We start from the raw sequence: 16040 nt of genomic DNA on the forward strand, positions 1-16040 counted from the left end.
CCAAGCACTCCGGAACCACCTGACCTGGCATTAGGAAGGCATGTTGTTTAACAACGTCCACCTACCTTACCCCAGGAACTTTCAAGCAAGGATTGGCAATGAATGGTTTATTTTATTTCCATAGCGTTAACCAGGCAGTTACCTGCCTTCACAGTCACGTTTGGGTTCAGCTTTCACTTTTGCCCCTGCCTTTGATCTTGTCATCGCCTTTCTAAGTTAGAGGGGGGGGGGGGCGGTGGAGGTTTATCTAGCGTTTCTAGGAATATTTGTGGAACTTCTTGTGCTGGGCTCCCAACCTGTCACAAGGAAGGGTGAACGAACTTTTGAAAAGACCAAATGTTGAAATGAGTTGTTGCTTTTGGCTGCTATTCTAGCTACTCAAAATTTTTGGTATCGGATCGTATCGCTGGGAAAACTTCAACCGATACTGCCAGTATCGGCCCATACCGAGTATCGGCTCAGCCCTACTGGGAAACCAATGCCAACAGTATGTGGATGAAAATCAAATAAATCATGGGTTCATCCAGAATTTTCAGTCAAAAGGAGGGAAGGATATAAGTATTATTGTAGCAATATAGAGCAATAATTTTAATGCAAAAATGAAATCTAAATTTGCATTTGTGAAAAAATCATGCACTTTTATGTAGATAACAATCAACAAGATAACCTTAAAAGATTGGGATGAGGAGTTACATAATTTCGGTATGTACTGGTTGGTAATGCTACAGTCAATAGTGATGGAAAATGTTGATAGTCATTGTATAGAAACATGTATGATAATTGATTATAATAATGTAGAAGAACACAAGTACATAGAATTGTTTCACCTCATCTAAATTGGTTTGTGGATCATGGATTAGGATGCAACATTTGCTTGGTGGAAGGGTTTTTAATGACTATAACGTGTGGGATAGTTTGCTTATTTTGATGCTTTACTTTCTAAATCATTGGTCTTTACAGCAATGTGGTACCCCCAAAGAGTCCAATAATACCTACTCACACCTCAGATAGCATGGATGGATTAGGTATGTAATGTAATATAGAATGCACGGTGTGCTAACTTCTTTGCTTAAACTTGTAGTGTGGATGTTGTTTAACAGTAGATAAATAACATGAATGTATTGTGTAAGAAATTCTCTGCATTGTTTCCCCCCAAATGGGCGTTATTTCTTTCAGAATTCTAATTTTTATTGTAGTAGATTTGGGTGGAAAATGCACCAGAAATACAATATGCGTATAAGCTCTCTATTAAGTGCATAATTTTAATAATAGGATTCATATGTCTGACATCTAAAGCTTTTGACTGTGCCCTTAAAAAAGACCCTGCTTAATGCAGAAAATGTGGCAGAATTCTTTAATTTTTGCCTTTCATGTGATGAAATTCCAAAAAATTGACAAAAATCATGTATTGGGCCAAAGTTGTGTTATTTTGCAATTTTTTCACATGAAAAATGTGATAGTATTTCATTGTATATGGACTCTCCCTTCTGCGGCCATTCTTTCCACAGAGGGGTACTGGAAATCTGAAAGTACATGAATTACTTTAGTCTAACTTGTTATTAAATTTTGCTACTGTACTGTGTATTTAAAATGAGACATAAAATATGAGACAAACATCACGATGTTACATAAATGGCAATCAAGCATGTTGAACCAATAACAAAATTGCAATGGGTCCTTAACATGAATGGTTCATTCCCCTCATTAATTAATGTACATAACCAGGTAATGGGTTTTCCTCTGAAAAAGATACTGTGTATTGAAACATTTACTTTTCAAAACAAGTCCTTATGTATTATATCCATAAAAGTCCCTTTGGAAAAAAAAATCTGCAAAAAAGTACCTTCTTCCGTAAGCAAGGTTGAAAAAAACCTGTTCATTTAACAAATCCAAGTAGCTCTCAGCATTTATAGTTCTGTCGATGAAAAATGGACTAGCCAATTGCATTCGTCACACCACACAACACCATTAACTTACCAACACTAACCATTCGTCTGTGATCTCTCCAAAATTGATTATCAGATAAAAAGCTCAAATTCTGTTTATTAACTTTCTTACGAACATAAAAATTAGCCTCAACACTGTGAAGGACTTTTCATTCCAGTGGAAGCATCACACTGTAATTGTTGGAAACAACCAGTCACAAAATTCAACCCTTTGGTTGATCAGTGATCAAAATCGTGTGCAATGGCATTCAAACTTCTCTCCCTAGACATCAGTATGATCTCAATGTGTTACTGACTCTTTAGAGCCATTTTAATGCTTTTTTCTGACCACTCAAAAAGGAGCAGGTAGGTACAATAATACACTCATAACTATTTACTGGTTAAAGATACGCCGAAATAACCTTCACCATTACATTTCTATCCTGATTTGATATGCCATACCACCCCATTCCCATTAAAAATTTTGAAGTTAATTCAAGATGGCGGGTTTCAAGATGGTGACCGTCATCGTCATATGTGCTATAACATTTTCCCACAAACCTATTACAAACCTGCAGTGTTAGTTTTGTGGAGTAATATGTCATTCAAGTTTTATTCGGGTGTCTCCATACTTTTGAACCACCCTGCACATGATGGATTGGTAAAATTGTCAGTAATTTTACTGTTAAACAAATATGCTAATACACACGTTCCTATATTGGCCAAAACTCAGAGCGTACTGTTGAATTTGTCACATATTCAATATAAATAATATTTTTGAAATACTCATTACCACTGACACGAAGCGTTATTTTGCACTATTTTACTGGTTTTTCAAGTCTTCCTGTTTCACTCTAACTTGATCTCAAATTTCAGAAAGTTGTAAACCCGGAAAGGCTGAATCTGAGGACTATGAGTTAGCAACGCATTCTGTGAAGGTGAAGAAGAGTGGGACTCTGATTGACGTCAGTTCCCTGTGGGATATGGAAGGTAAGCACCATTTTGCATTGGTCTCTAAATTACACAGCATGTGGAGGCATTTGTGCAGAGAAACAATTAGCGATGATCATAAAGATAGGGGGGCTCCCCGATGGCGCAGTAGTAGCGTCATCACCTTGTAATCAAGGGGTCCCGGGTTCCATACCCGGTGGAGGCACATCCCACTTTAAACTGTAGGTCCAGTCCTGATTAGCCTGACTGCATAAAGTGGACTTAAAACACCAAGTCAGTGAATCAATCAGACAGGGTGATTAATGAATGTATTAGATGTGTCTTTATCTATTAATTAATATTAGTGTTTTTTCAATGTTTTTATCAGGGTTTTACCGACTGAATCCACCATGCCTTGAAGGTGTATAGAGAGTTTTGAGTTAGGACCCCACACTTTCTTGGTCACGTCCGAAGGTGGGGGTGGGGGGGGGGTGATGTGATCAGCACCACACCCCTGGGTGCCTTCCCCCCCAGAGTTTCCTCCAGGTACCCACTTAATATGATGCTGGGTGGGTGCCGGAGCTGCTTGACAGGTGGAAAAAATCCCAGTATTTCCTCGCTGGGGATCAAACCCGGGTCTCTCACAGGGTACTCAGATGCCCTAATGACTGAGCTGCCGTGGCTCATGTCCAACATAAGTAATTAGTTAATGATTTTTTTTAATAACTTCAATTTTGCCACTGTAAGTACATCTTTCTTTACTGTTTTGGGGTGAATTTTTTGCGTACAAATGGTCCAGGGTTTAATGTTCATAGCATTTTAATGACAATTTCAAGTTGGTAATTACAAGCAGCACTGTGTGTTAATGCATTCACCATTCACTGCCCTGTGAAAAACTACCAGGGAATCTTGTCACTCACAACACCGATTTTAGTTTATAAATATGATCAATTCTTTACTTAAATCCATCGAGGCATATTATAGTTTTAATGCTCTTTTTTGTAAATTTCCAGGTGTCGGCGCTGTCAGTCGATCTTCGAAGTTTTCTCCGAAGATGAAGTATGACCGTCTGGCTTCAATGGATTCCTTTGATCCCAAATCTCAAGCCAATGAGCTTCTCACAGGTCTCCGTTACTTCGAGAGGGCCCTGAAGAAGGAGGCGATGGAGAAATCTGGGAAGAAGCCAAAGAACAGCTACGATTGGGGCCAGGTTGTTGCTTAGTTTTCTTTTCTTTATATGCTAATCGGGACTCGACCTACAGTTTAAAGTGTGATCCAACCCACTGTGCAATGTGCCTCCACTTGGTATCAAACTAGTAGTCTTTGATCTTTGACTGAAGTTGACATTTGGGGGAGTAAAAGTCAGGAGCGAGCTTGAAATAAATCCAATACTATTCCAGAAAAAACACACTGGTCCAGTTGGTAGGGTGTATACTGCTACATGAGAGAGACAGGTTTCATTCCTGGGGTGGAAATTTTGTTGACACGTTCACTGCATCAGGTTGTCTACCAGTCACGAATGTCAAGAAAAACAGGCTACAGAGGGCTCTGAGTTAAGTAACTTTAATTCTGGCCACCTGGTATATAAATATGGAGAAACTAGTACTCACTTATCCGGGAAACTGTTTTTATCTTCGTTCTATCAATTTCGGTGGCCACTGCCACCATCCTTGCTGTACTGTTGCTTGGCGTGCGTTATTTGTAGGTAGTTCCCTGGCTGCTGCTAGGTGCGCTGTTGTTTACTGTACGTCTGCGTCCGTGTTGTCTGCTATTTCCTGGCGTTAACTGTTGTAGTAGGGGACTCCAAGTGTGGTGTGCCTTTCTGCTATCGATGTTTAGCTCGTGCGGGAAGGCCATTATGGCATGCGTTTCTTTGATTTTGGTGTCTACGAGCATGTGGGCAGTGTGTTTGACCTGAACCTTTTCAATTTTATGTGTTTAGCAAGACCATTACTTTCTTTTATGCATAAAGTTTTGTAAAAATATTAAATAATGTAATGTGGCCATTCCCCTTGCAGAATGAAGTCTGAAACATTTAATTTTTTCATGCATTAATAATAATAATAGCAAGCCTAAATCTCTTGTTAAAGTACAGCTTCAGTTTTCATCTTAACCGGCCTTGTGGTAGAGGTTCTTCATTGAATAAAAATATCTATTTTCCTAATTTCCAAATATATCGAAGGAGGCGATTAAATAAATGTTAAGAAAAAGGAAAGAAAGGTCAAGAGAAGTCATGAAAAAGTCAAGAATTTTGGATTTGTTAGTTTGATAGACACCATGTGCATAGAGTGGCTCTAGAATCTCCAGGGGATGGGGGAGTGTAAAATAGTGTGTACCATATTGACTCTGTCTGATTTCAATTGTAACGTAAACTCTCTTCACCACTAACAGTCTTATATTTTCATTACATCACTTTTTTACTAACTGTTTATTCTGATTGTCAATTATTTTCAGATGTGCACCTTTATAAATTCACATTAGAAGGTCATCAGTTACTACTAAAGTTAACACTCCAACATTTGTGCTTGCCACATATCATGAAATTCAGTCTTAATGGTATATAGGTTTTGTTGTTACATTTGCTGAATGTTACCAATCTGATATTTCCAATAGTGGTCGTCCATAGCTTGCTTCCACATTTTATCATCTGTATGGAAATACAAGCAAATTTTATGCTTATAATCAGTGCTCGAAAAATCTTCTTCAGAGCTAGGTGCCAGCTCTGAAAATCAGGTGCCAGATTTTTTTTTTTTAAGCAATTGTGGATAAGAAGCTGAGCCAACCCCTGTGGCAGAGTTGTTAGTACATCCCGCTATGATGCTAGGGGTCCCGGTTTTGAATCCTGGACTGGGCTTGGATGTTTCTGAGTGTTCATCAATTTCATCATATCATCATTCATTAGCATCTTCGAAAATTAGCCAAAAGTAGCACAAAAAGCGAAGTAAAATAAAGCAAACCAATCAATCTATAAGAAGTTGAGCATCACAGTATTCAAAACATCTCTAAATCATGTGAGAAAGTGGTAAGTGGAGGGTTGGGGACGAAATTGTTACTGATTCTATGGATTGTTCACAACGTTGATAAAAAAAATCACTTGGTAGCTTACGCTGTACTGCAATTTGATCTTAGAATCTTCAAAGTTTTGTACATTGAAACTTAAAAAACGGCAATATTACAGCAAGAGATCGCAGTCGCGAAGCTGAAATGTTTAGTCGCCATGGCGACCGGGATTTTTCGAGCCCTGCTTATAATGCATTTTTAAATACTGGGTCATCGAAAAAGGTATCAGTGATTTCAGTTGTAAATTGTATGAGCAAAAAGGAAGTGATCTCTTTAAAATCAAAAAGAAAATGTACAAGTGCACGAGTTTTGTTATTCATCATTATGTTGACCTTGAAGTCGCTAGGAGAATGCACAGACGCTATCATGCCGCAAGCTGCCTGTTTCACTAGTCAGTCATCTCACTGCAGTAATGGCGAGTGTACAGCAGAAAGCACAGTGTGTGTTGTGGTATCCTGAATTCAAATCGATTGTTACAGTGCAGTGTCATTTTCATTATACTTACCACACAGATCCACCGACAGACAAAACAATTGTTCGTTGGTAAAATCAGTTTAAGGAAACTGGAAGCGTGAACATTAAGAAATCTCCAGGCCGACCGCCGACATCAGAAGAGAAAGTGGAGTGTTTGAGACAGTCATGTTTGCACAGCCCTAAAAAGTCCATCGCTCGACGAAGTTTAGAACTTGGAATTCCTAAAACAACTATTCATAATGTGCTTCATAAACGTCTGAGACTTCATGCTATAAAATCAAGCTAAGATATGAAATTAAGGATGCTGATCGACCTAAACATGTCGAATTTGCTGTGACGATGCTGAATCTAATAGATGACGATGAAAGATACCTTAACCAAATTGTCTTTAGTGATTAAAGAACTTTGTAGGTAATATAAAAATCTTGAATGTTTTCTGCATCTTTTGGTATATTAATAAATAATTTACGTTTAGTATAAGCTTAGCTATGTCATTTTGAAATCACGGACACCTTTTTTGATGACCCTGTATATTGTTTTGCTTTCTACTGCAATCCCGATCAGAAGTATCTTGATGTATTTTTTTATAACCACTGAGAGCAGTTGTGTGAATGAAATGGAAATTAAAGCAAGGGATATCATAGCAAAAGGTTTCAATATATTTAGATACTGCCTTACTTATTGTTCTTTCTTTTGTAGGTTGACCTGAGTGGATTTGGAAAATGTATCATAGATGTTTGCCAGCAGACAAAGAGTATTTTAAGCAAGGAACCAAGACTGGCAGAAATCCCTGCACCTGCGTATATATTGGGTAAGAGAAATTTCTGTTTTTCACAGCTACTTCAGTAACTGAGATACCACTTTGAACAGACACCCGTACAATGTAACAGTTAGAAGTTGTTCAGGAAAGAGCACAGCATGCTACAATGCCAAGGCTCTAGGGTTTGGATCCTATCATGGACATGCGTGCTCTTTGTGAGTGCCCTTTCATTACTTTATCACTCTTCCTCATCTTCACAATTAGCCAAAAGTGGCAGAAATATGAAGTAAAATAAACCATCAATCAATTGTTCAGGAAGGAGTAAACACTAATCACACAAAATGAAAATTTTTATTTTTTTCGAGCCTCGCTGCGAAAGATGGCATTGTACTGCAGTGTTGCCAGATGATGGGAAAGATAACGATTGGCATTAGACCAGTGTTTGTTTGTTTGCCGAATGGTGGGCAAGTGGGATTGAAAATGTTGGAAATACAAGGCTGTTCAAAAAGAAACCGAACTTTTACAAAATTAAGAAAATTGTAATATTCACCAGCTATTTGAAAACATCTCCTTCAAAGTACTTCCTTCCCTCCACTGTGCATGCACCATTCCCAGTGTTTCTTCCAGTCCTGGAATGCCTGCTGGAACCTCTGTTTTAGATTGTCTTGCAGATCCCATTTCAAATTCTCCTTGATCACTTCTGTTCTCTGGAGTCTGTGACCTTTTAGGGTTGATTTCAACTTGGGAAGAGGAAGAAGTGTACTGGTGCCAAATCAGGGGAGTAGGCCAGTTGTGGGACAACAGGTGTCTGGTACTTTGCCAAAAACTCCTGGACAATGAGTGAGGAATGAGCATGTGCATTATCGTGATGAACTATCCAGAACTTGTTCTGTCACATCTGTGGCTTGTTGCGGCACACCTTTCCTCGTAATTGTTGCAACATGGTAAGGTAGAGTGCTGCATTCACTGTAAAACCATGCGGCACAAATGCCTCATGGACGATCCTCCGCCAGTCAAAGAACACGATCAACCTTACTTTAAAGTGGGATGATCTATTCATTTGTCATCCTCGATGGAGATTCGACCCGATCTGAAACATCCATACCATTCGTGACACTGTGTTCGACTGAAACATTCCTTGCTGTAGGCTTCATGTAACATGTTGAACATCTCTTTGAAAGTTTTCTGCAATTACACACAGAATTTCACACACATTCGCTGCTTTTCCAGTTTTTTCATGGTAGGACGGTAACTGAAAATCGCCACGGCCACTCAACACATGTGCACTCAATGCGAGCTACTGTGTTTCTGTGATTAGCAATAGCTTTGCAACTGACCCAAGTTAATTACCGAGGACACCGCAAAGCACCACAACTGTCAGTTCTCTTCAACAAGTGTATATACAAACTTCACAAAAGGAGTTGAGTTTCTATTTGAACAGGCCTTGTATGCAAGTTACAAGTTAGGGGTGCTTGGTGAGCAGCACGATATACCTAAACTTCAGATAAGTTTTGTTGTGCTAAGACGCCTGAGGTCATGGACTCGAATCCTGACCTGGGCATGGGTATTCCGTCATCAATTTCATCATATCATCACTCATCCTCATCTTCGCAATTAGCCAAAAGTTGCAGAAAAGCGAAGTGAAATAAACTGAATCAAATCAAAATTCCAACTGATCCTTTCTGGTACTGGTTCTGCTGGGATTGGCCATTTCTGATACATCAGCTTGGGTATCGGCCAACCTCTAGATAATAGTGTTAAATTGTTACCAACTCGCTCATGGCTCCAAAGTTTTCAACAGTGGGAGATAGGATTTGCTCATTCCCTACATATAGCCTAGCTTACAGCTTGTAACAACATTATTACAAATAAATAATGGTGGTTAGATTCCACTTACTTTTATGCTTATTTATGGCATTTATTTTTTACGCACAGTCTTTCTACTGTTTCAACCTTTGACAGGTGGTTATCTGGTGTTGGTTTGAATACTTATTTTTGTCATTTCTTGTTATTCCTCCTAGAAAAGCATTTTTTTCAATTGATGTTTCAACTTGAACTTACAAATTAGCCATAGTCGAAAAATGGAGGTTACACGTGGGGTAACAAAAGTTTTACATGTTTTTACAATTCAATAAATAATACCCGATTCCTAGAGCCACATATTTTTGATAAATATAAAAGCAAAATTTTGGTATAAAAACAGTCAATTTCGGGTTCAAAACTGGTAAATAAAATAAAATTTTGCTGTTATAGTGGTGAAAAAGTGGTATATAAAATAACACTTTGGTTTTTATAAAATGTGAATATAACCAAATTTGATTTAAAAACTGCACTTACTACACAAAATAAACATATCCCTTCTAATAACACATTTATGTAATTATGAGAATATTAAGTTTATTCCTGTATAAAAGGGTCCATTTTTGCTTCTCAAATTTTTACAGCAGAATTAATCAATTTTCCGTGAATTCCATACCTCGCAGGATAATTCTGTCTTCAGAAAGGGTCGCATCGGTAAATAAACTATACATTTCGTGTTTAAGAGTCTATTTCGTATTTTGCAGTTCATTTCACATTATTTCGTGACAGAACAGGGTAGGAAAATGCACCTCACCCTTTTTAGAAACATGAAAAGTTAACATTACAATGTGTTATTTCACATTCCATGTTTTCATCAAAAACAAAATATGCATGCCTCTACCAAATCCTCTTTGCTTTTTTTACCAACGCTATTATCTGAACATTCTAGCAATGTAACATTGTACATAATAATTATTAACATGAATATATGCACATGCATATTTTGTTTTTGATGCAAATTTGAAATGCTAGATTACACACTGCAATAGTGGATTTAAAAAAAAAGGGAATGTGTCGGTCATATTTTGCATGAAATCAATGATTATTACTGTATTAAAATGTTGGACTTAAAATAGATTTATTTAAATATGAATAAACTTTGTAATATTTCAAGCCTTTCACATATGTGACTTAAGGTGAAAGTAAATTTTCATGAAAATTATGAAATTTTAAAATGAAAATTATTAGTTTAGCTAATGAGTTTAAAGCCTTAGAATTAATTTTGAGATTTTTTCACCATATGAACATCAAAATATGCCCCTTTTAAACCTGCTGGCCTCTATGGGCATGGGTATTATTTGTGAGCGTCCCTTCATCCATTTCATCATATCATCACTCATCCTCACCTTCTAAATTAGCCAAAAGGGCAGAAAAGTGAAGTAAAACAAACAAAATAATAAAAAAATCAAATCCTTTTAAACCTGAAAGGCAGTCAATGTTTTAACAATTTTATTTATTTTTCAGGGGTATATTTGCATTGGACTAAGCAGAGCAAAGTCAAATTAAGAAAAAGTACATAATTGTCTAAGGAGAATTCACACCGAAGTGACAGGAGACACGTGTCGCTTCAGGATTTCCCCAATCGAACGCAGGCCTGTCATGCCACTGCATTGTGAAACTTTGCTGCTGATTGTATCATTCCCAAGCAACATGTGTCAGCTGTTGCTTGTCACTTTGATATGAATTCTCCCTAAATCGCTTCTAAGTAGGAAGCTTGTGTGGTTGTTAGAAGTAATTTTCTCTAAGCCTTCTTCTTTCGTGCAGGTGACATCCATGGCAATTACCGCGATCTGGTGTGCTTTGAGAAAGTGTTGTGGCGACTCAGCCCTCTCCTGACTCCGGCATCCTTTGTCTTCCTAGGAGACTATGTCGATCGCGGTGAGCACGGGATCGAAGTGGTAGCGTATCTTTTTGCTCAAAAAGTACTCGCACCGCATAAGTTTTGTCTACTGAGAGGAAACCATGAAGTTCGAGAGGTTCAGAAGATGTTCTCCTTTTACAAGTATGTATTTTCATGACATACTCTTCATATTAAGCAGTCTTGCATCTTCTTTTTACTTTATTGGAACTCTCAACATTGACGCTTTTGCCATTTCATTTATATCATTCTCGGATTTTAACAGAATCGTGCAAGATTTTTTATTATAATTTTTTAGTACCCATATTTACGTGATAAGCCATGGTAGCTCAATTGTTATGGCTTCCGACTACCATGCGAGAGACCCTGGTGGGGGAGTACCGGAATTTTTTTCCACCTGTCCAAGCAGCTCCGGTGCCCACCCAGGATTGTATAAAGTGGGTACCTGGAGGAAAAGGTGGTGTAAAGGTGGCCAGGGGCATGGTGCTGATCACATCACCCCCTGGTTTTTCATTTGGTAAAACAAGAAACAATTATATCTTGTATATAATGTGCAGTACAATTTAGGTTCAAAATGTGGCTTTCTTTGTTGTAGATCATAAAGCTGTTGCTATACTGATCAAGAGCGAATGACAGCCACTTTATGTGGAGACAAGGCCAGAAAAATTCCGAACCCAGATCACCCACCCTGGGAATTGAACCCAGGTCTCCCACGTGCGAGTCAGATACCCTACCGACTAGCCCACAGAGACAGGGTCTTTACCTCATAAAATGTGATGGGTGCAAATAACCCAAGTGTTGACACACGTAAACATGTTATTTCAATCAAATTCAATCAGTGCCTTCTTGAATTTCATCGACACTCATCCTCATCATTTCAATTAGCCAAAAGTGGAAGAAAAATTACGCTAAATAACATAAATACAAATATATTTCGTCCACTGAGAATGTAAATGTTCCATGTCCAATTTTTCCTTTTTACAGGAGAGCCCTTTAAAGTTTGACATGATATATTTATTGAACCTTCGTCACCATTGCACTGAAAGTTTGTATCATTGCAAAGGCTGATATATATTGAAGCGCCTCTGAAAAGAAGTAGTTGTTTCTTTAAGTACTTGGGCTGTAATTAATAATTGAAATTTTAGATACAACAATTGCACGCAATGCTAGTTTCGATTTGATAGTGCCAATGTTCTATCTGAGAACACTGCATTCTGGAAACGAGATGGAGATGAAACAATTCGGTAGCAAAGTCAAATAAATAATTCATATTTTGGGAAACCAATCAACTACTTTGATTCCATTTTTATTATAATTTTTTTTTCTGTTAACAACAAAAGTAAGAACCGAAGATCATTATTATTGCTAAGCATGTCCCACAAGTGACTGAGGTTACAATGCAAATGGTTTATCTCACACTTGGATGACGCTTGTAGTTGGTTGAGGAAATTGTCATAAGTTTACATTGGCTGTTGAAGTTTGCATTCTGTGGCTGTTTCCAAATTCTGCACATGCGCCAAAAACACACTCAATATATCAATATTGGTTATATGAAAGCAGAGACAAAACAATTGCATCCTAAATAGAATAAAGCCAAAATATCTCTATTTGTTTGCAATTTGGAGATAGAACATTTGCATTCTCAATGGACGATATGTATATATTATTATTATTATTATTTAATATTTAATTTAAGGTGCAGAGTTGTCTACATTTGCCATTTCACATACTCAGACTCGAAATACATCTACGCAAGTCACAAAAATGTAAAATCGAGTTTCCTCTATATCAGCATCATCCTTTTCAGTTTTCTGCCTCTGGCTGGGTTGGCATAGAAGTCAAGCCTCTCCATTTTTTCCTGGTCTTCCACCACTCCTCTTTTTACATGTTTTTCTAATCTTGTGCTCTTCTCCTAACACTCTCTGCTATCTGCTCTTTCAACCGACATCTTGGTCTCCCCGTTGGCCTTATTCCCACTCCTTGTACATTGTAAGCTCTTGCAGGTAATCTTTCTCCATCCATCCTCTTCATGTGTGTGAACCATCTCATCTGTGCCTGATCTATCTTGTCCTGAAGCTTCACCACACCCACTGTCTGTCGGATCTCCTCATTCCTTATTCTAAAAATTTCATCTGCACTGCCTGCATCTTTCTTTTGTCTCTCTCTGTCATTGTCCAAGTCTCTGCTCCATACGTAATTATTGGCACATAGTATGTCATATATTACCTTCTTGCATTTCATAGGTACATCCCTGTTCCATATTAATCTTCGAACACTTTGATATAGTCCACCCCCCATTTGTCCTCTTCTGTTTACCTTTTCGTCTATTCTTCCACTTCTCAATTATGCTTCCTAGATATTTGAAGCTCTCCATTACCCTGAACTCTTACATGTCCATTTTTATTCTTGGTTCATTTCCACTATATTGTATTTGTTTATTTGTGTCTATGTTTCCTGGAACACTTTACAAAAAATAATTGTATTTCCATTTTTTTCAGTGAGTGCATTAAAAAATTTGGTGAATCGCTTGGGAAAGAAGTGTGGGAAGTTGTGAATTCAGTGTTTGATACGATGCCTTTAGCTGCAGTAGTGGATGGAAAGGTAAGGATAACGAAACGTATGTAGCTGAATTATAATCTTAATCACTCCGGTGGAATCCGCCAAGGCATGTATGGTGCTTGGAGATTACTTATTTCTTCTTTGCTCAGTAGAAGAAATCCCAGGGTGGAAAACCTCAAAGTCTGGAAAAATTTGGGAATTTTCTGATTCTGGAAAGGTTGCAGAAATGTTATGGAAATGTACTGAGGTTCTGGAAAAATCAGCATTTTTTTGTAGTAGTACCCTTAAAGTAGGTTTTTGAACAAAGAAAAAAGGACAGCCTTTGAAATAAATCAAGGTCTAAGACAAGAATGTGCTCTTTCTCCATTATTATTTATTCTGTACGTTGATAAAATAATTCAGGAACTGAAATCTTTAAAGCTCTCAGAACTATATATTGACGGAAATACAATACTACATCATCATCATCCTTCGCCGTTTCCTGCCTCTGGCTGGGTCATCATAGAAGTCATGCCTCTCCATTTTTTCCTGGTGTTCCCCCACTCCTCTCTTTCCACGGTGTTCCAATCTTGTCCTCTTCTCCTAACACTCTCTGCTATCTGCCCTGTCCACCGACATCTTGGTCTCCCTCTTGGCCTTATTCCCACTCCTTGTGCATTGTAAGATCTTACTGGCAGTCTTTCTGCATCCATCCTCTTCATGTGTCCGAACCATCTCATCTGTGCCTGATGTATCCTGTCCTGAAGCTTCACCCCCCCCACTACCTGTTGGGTCTCCTCATTCCTTATTCTATCCCTTCTAGTCTTCCCCAATATACCCCTTAAAACAACCACAAACAGTAATATTTGCAGACCAAATATTAATGGCAGCAAGTGAAGATGATCTACAAAGGTTTGTTTTCGAACTTCAATCGCTTGTTTCAAATTATAACTTGAAATTTCCGAGGATGGAAGAAAGTTAACAGCAATAAAAGAGTCTTCCTAGCAGAGTGGTTAACACAGCATGCTATGATGCATGATACAAAGCAATAATAAGTAACAAAAATCAAAAGCTCAAATTGAATGACACGGAGTAGTAAAAGTTACGAGGGCCATATACAAATGATTTAGACCAGGGTTTGGCAAACTACGGCCCACCGCCTCTATTTCTATGGCCCGCGAGCTAAGAATGGATTTTTTTTACATTTCCAAATTCTTAAAAAATTCAAAGTGAGATAATATTTAATGAAACGCGAAAATTATATGTGTCAACAGTTGTGTCAACGGTGAACTTCATTCGTTCTTGTGGACTGAACCACCGTCAGTTCCATGATTTTCTGTCAGAAGTGGAAGCTGAATTTCCTGACTTGCCCTACCATACACCAGTTCGATGGCTCAGCAGTGGTCAAGTTTTATTCAGATTTTTTACTCTGAGCAAAGATTGAAATTTCTCTCAATGAGAAAAACCATCCTGAACCACTATTATCGAACAGTGAATGGCTTTGTAAATTAGCTTTTGCTGCTGATATCATAGGATTTCTTAATGGATTTAACTTGAAACTACAAGTTAAAACAGTGCTAATATGTGAAACTTATACTGCGGTAAAGTCATTTTGACTACAACTGGCTTTGATAAAGAAGAGGTGAAATCTCCATTCCCACACAAATTTGCAGGCGATATATTTTCTGAGCTCAAACATCAGTTTCAGCAACGTTTTTCAGAACTTGATGCATGTGCAGAAGACATTTCCATATTTCAAAATCCATTTCACTGTACAATTTAGGAACTTCCACCTAACCTTTAATTGGAAGTGATTAATTTGCAGTGTGATAACATGCAGAAAGGCAATCTAACAGAATTCTGCAAGTGTCTTCCAAGTGATGAATATGGTGAACTAGATCATATGCTCGGGGTTTGATCTCTGTATTTGGTCGTACCTATCTGTGCGAAAAGACATTTTCAAAGATGAAATATGTAAAATCTCAATACAGGTCAGCATTAGCAGATGAACATTTGCTATCAATTTTGATGATAGGGATAGCTAACTTTGACCCCCAATTTCATGAAATGTTGTCTCAAAAAAGCAATTTCATTCATCTCATTAGTAAAGCTGTGTTTCAAACAATAATTTTAGTATACTGAGTATTTTTATTACATTACATTTATATATATATATATATGATAAAAGAAAGGAGGGCCATAAGTGCTAAATAAAAAGTGAAAGAGGAGAGAGGAAACACTCACCGGACACAGAAAAAATTCAAATTTTCGTGATGGTATGTCAGGAGATGTGACATACCATCACGAAAATTTGAATTTTTTCTGTGTCCGGTGAGTGTTTCCTCTCTCCTCTTTCACTTTTTATATATATATATATATTTTAAGTAGACCTACCTAAAGAAATCATCCAGTTTGCTTCTTGGCCCGCAGTGTTAAATATTTTATGTTTGGCCCTTTACAAAAAATGTTTGCCGACTTCTGATTTAGACTATCCTGAGTTATGTGATCCTTGAAAATGGTGGCTCCCAAGTTACACTTTGCCCTGTTTCACGTTTTCACCCTGGAAGTTGATGTACTGTTGCGATATCTCTGGCAGTTTTCGCATTACCTCACAAAACTGTTGTTTTCGGGGTGT

At 37.8% G+C, this 16040-nt stretch overlaps 1 protein-coding gene across 1 annotated transcript in view; it reads left to right on the forward strand.

Moving 5' to 3' along the window:
- Window positions 1-16040, forward strand: part of LOC145990024 (uncharacterized) — a 65833-nt gene that overhangs the window by 30504 nt on the left and 19289 nt on the right. The window contains exons 8-13 of the mRNA XM_083125649.1: window positions 961-1025; window positions 2802-2915; window positions 3869-4065; window positions 7089-7200; window positions 10774-11011; window positions 13366-13468. Of these exons, the coding sequence (XP_082981775.1) occupies window positions 961-1025; window positions 2802-2915; window positions 3869-4065; window positions 7089-7200; window positions 10774-11011; window positions 13366-13468 (829 nt within the window). The remainder of the gene's footprint in view (window positions 1-960; window positions 1026-2801; window positions 2916-3868; window positions 4066-7088; window positions 7201-10773; window positions 11012-13365; window positions 13469-16040) is intronic.

Source organism: Lepisma saccharinum, chromosome 7 (genome assembly GCF_977018435.1).
Source record: "Lepisma saccharinum chromosome 7, izLepSacc3.1, whole genome shotgun sequence".
Classification (NCBI taxonomy): Eukaryota; Metazoa; Arthropoda; class Insecta; order Zygentoma; family Lepismatidae; genus Lepisma; species Lepisma saccharinum.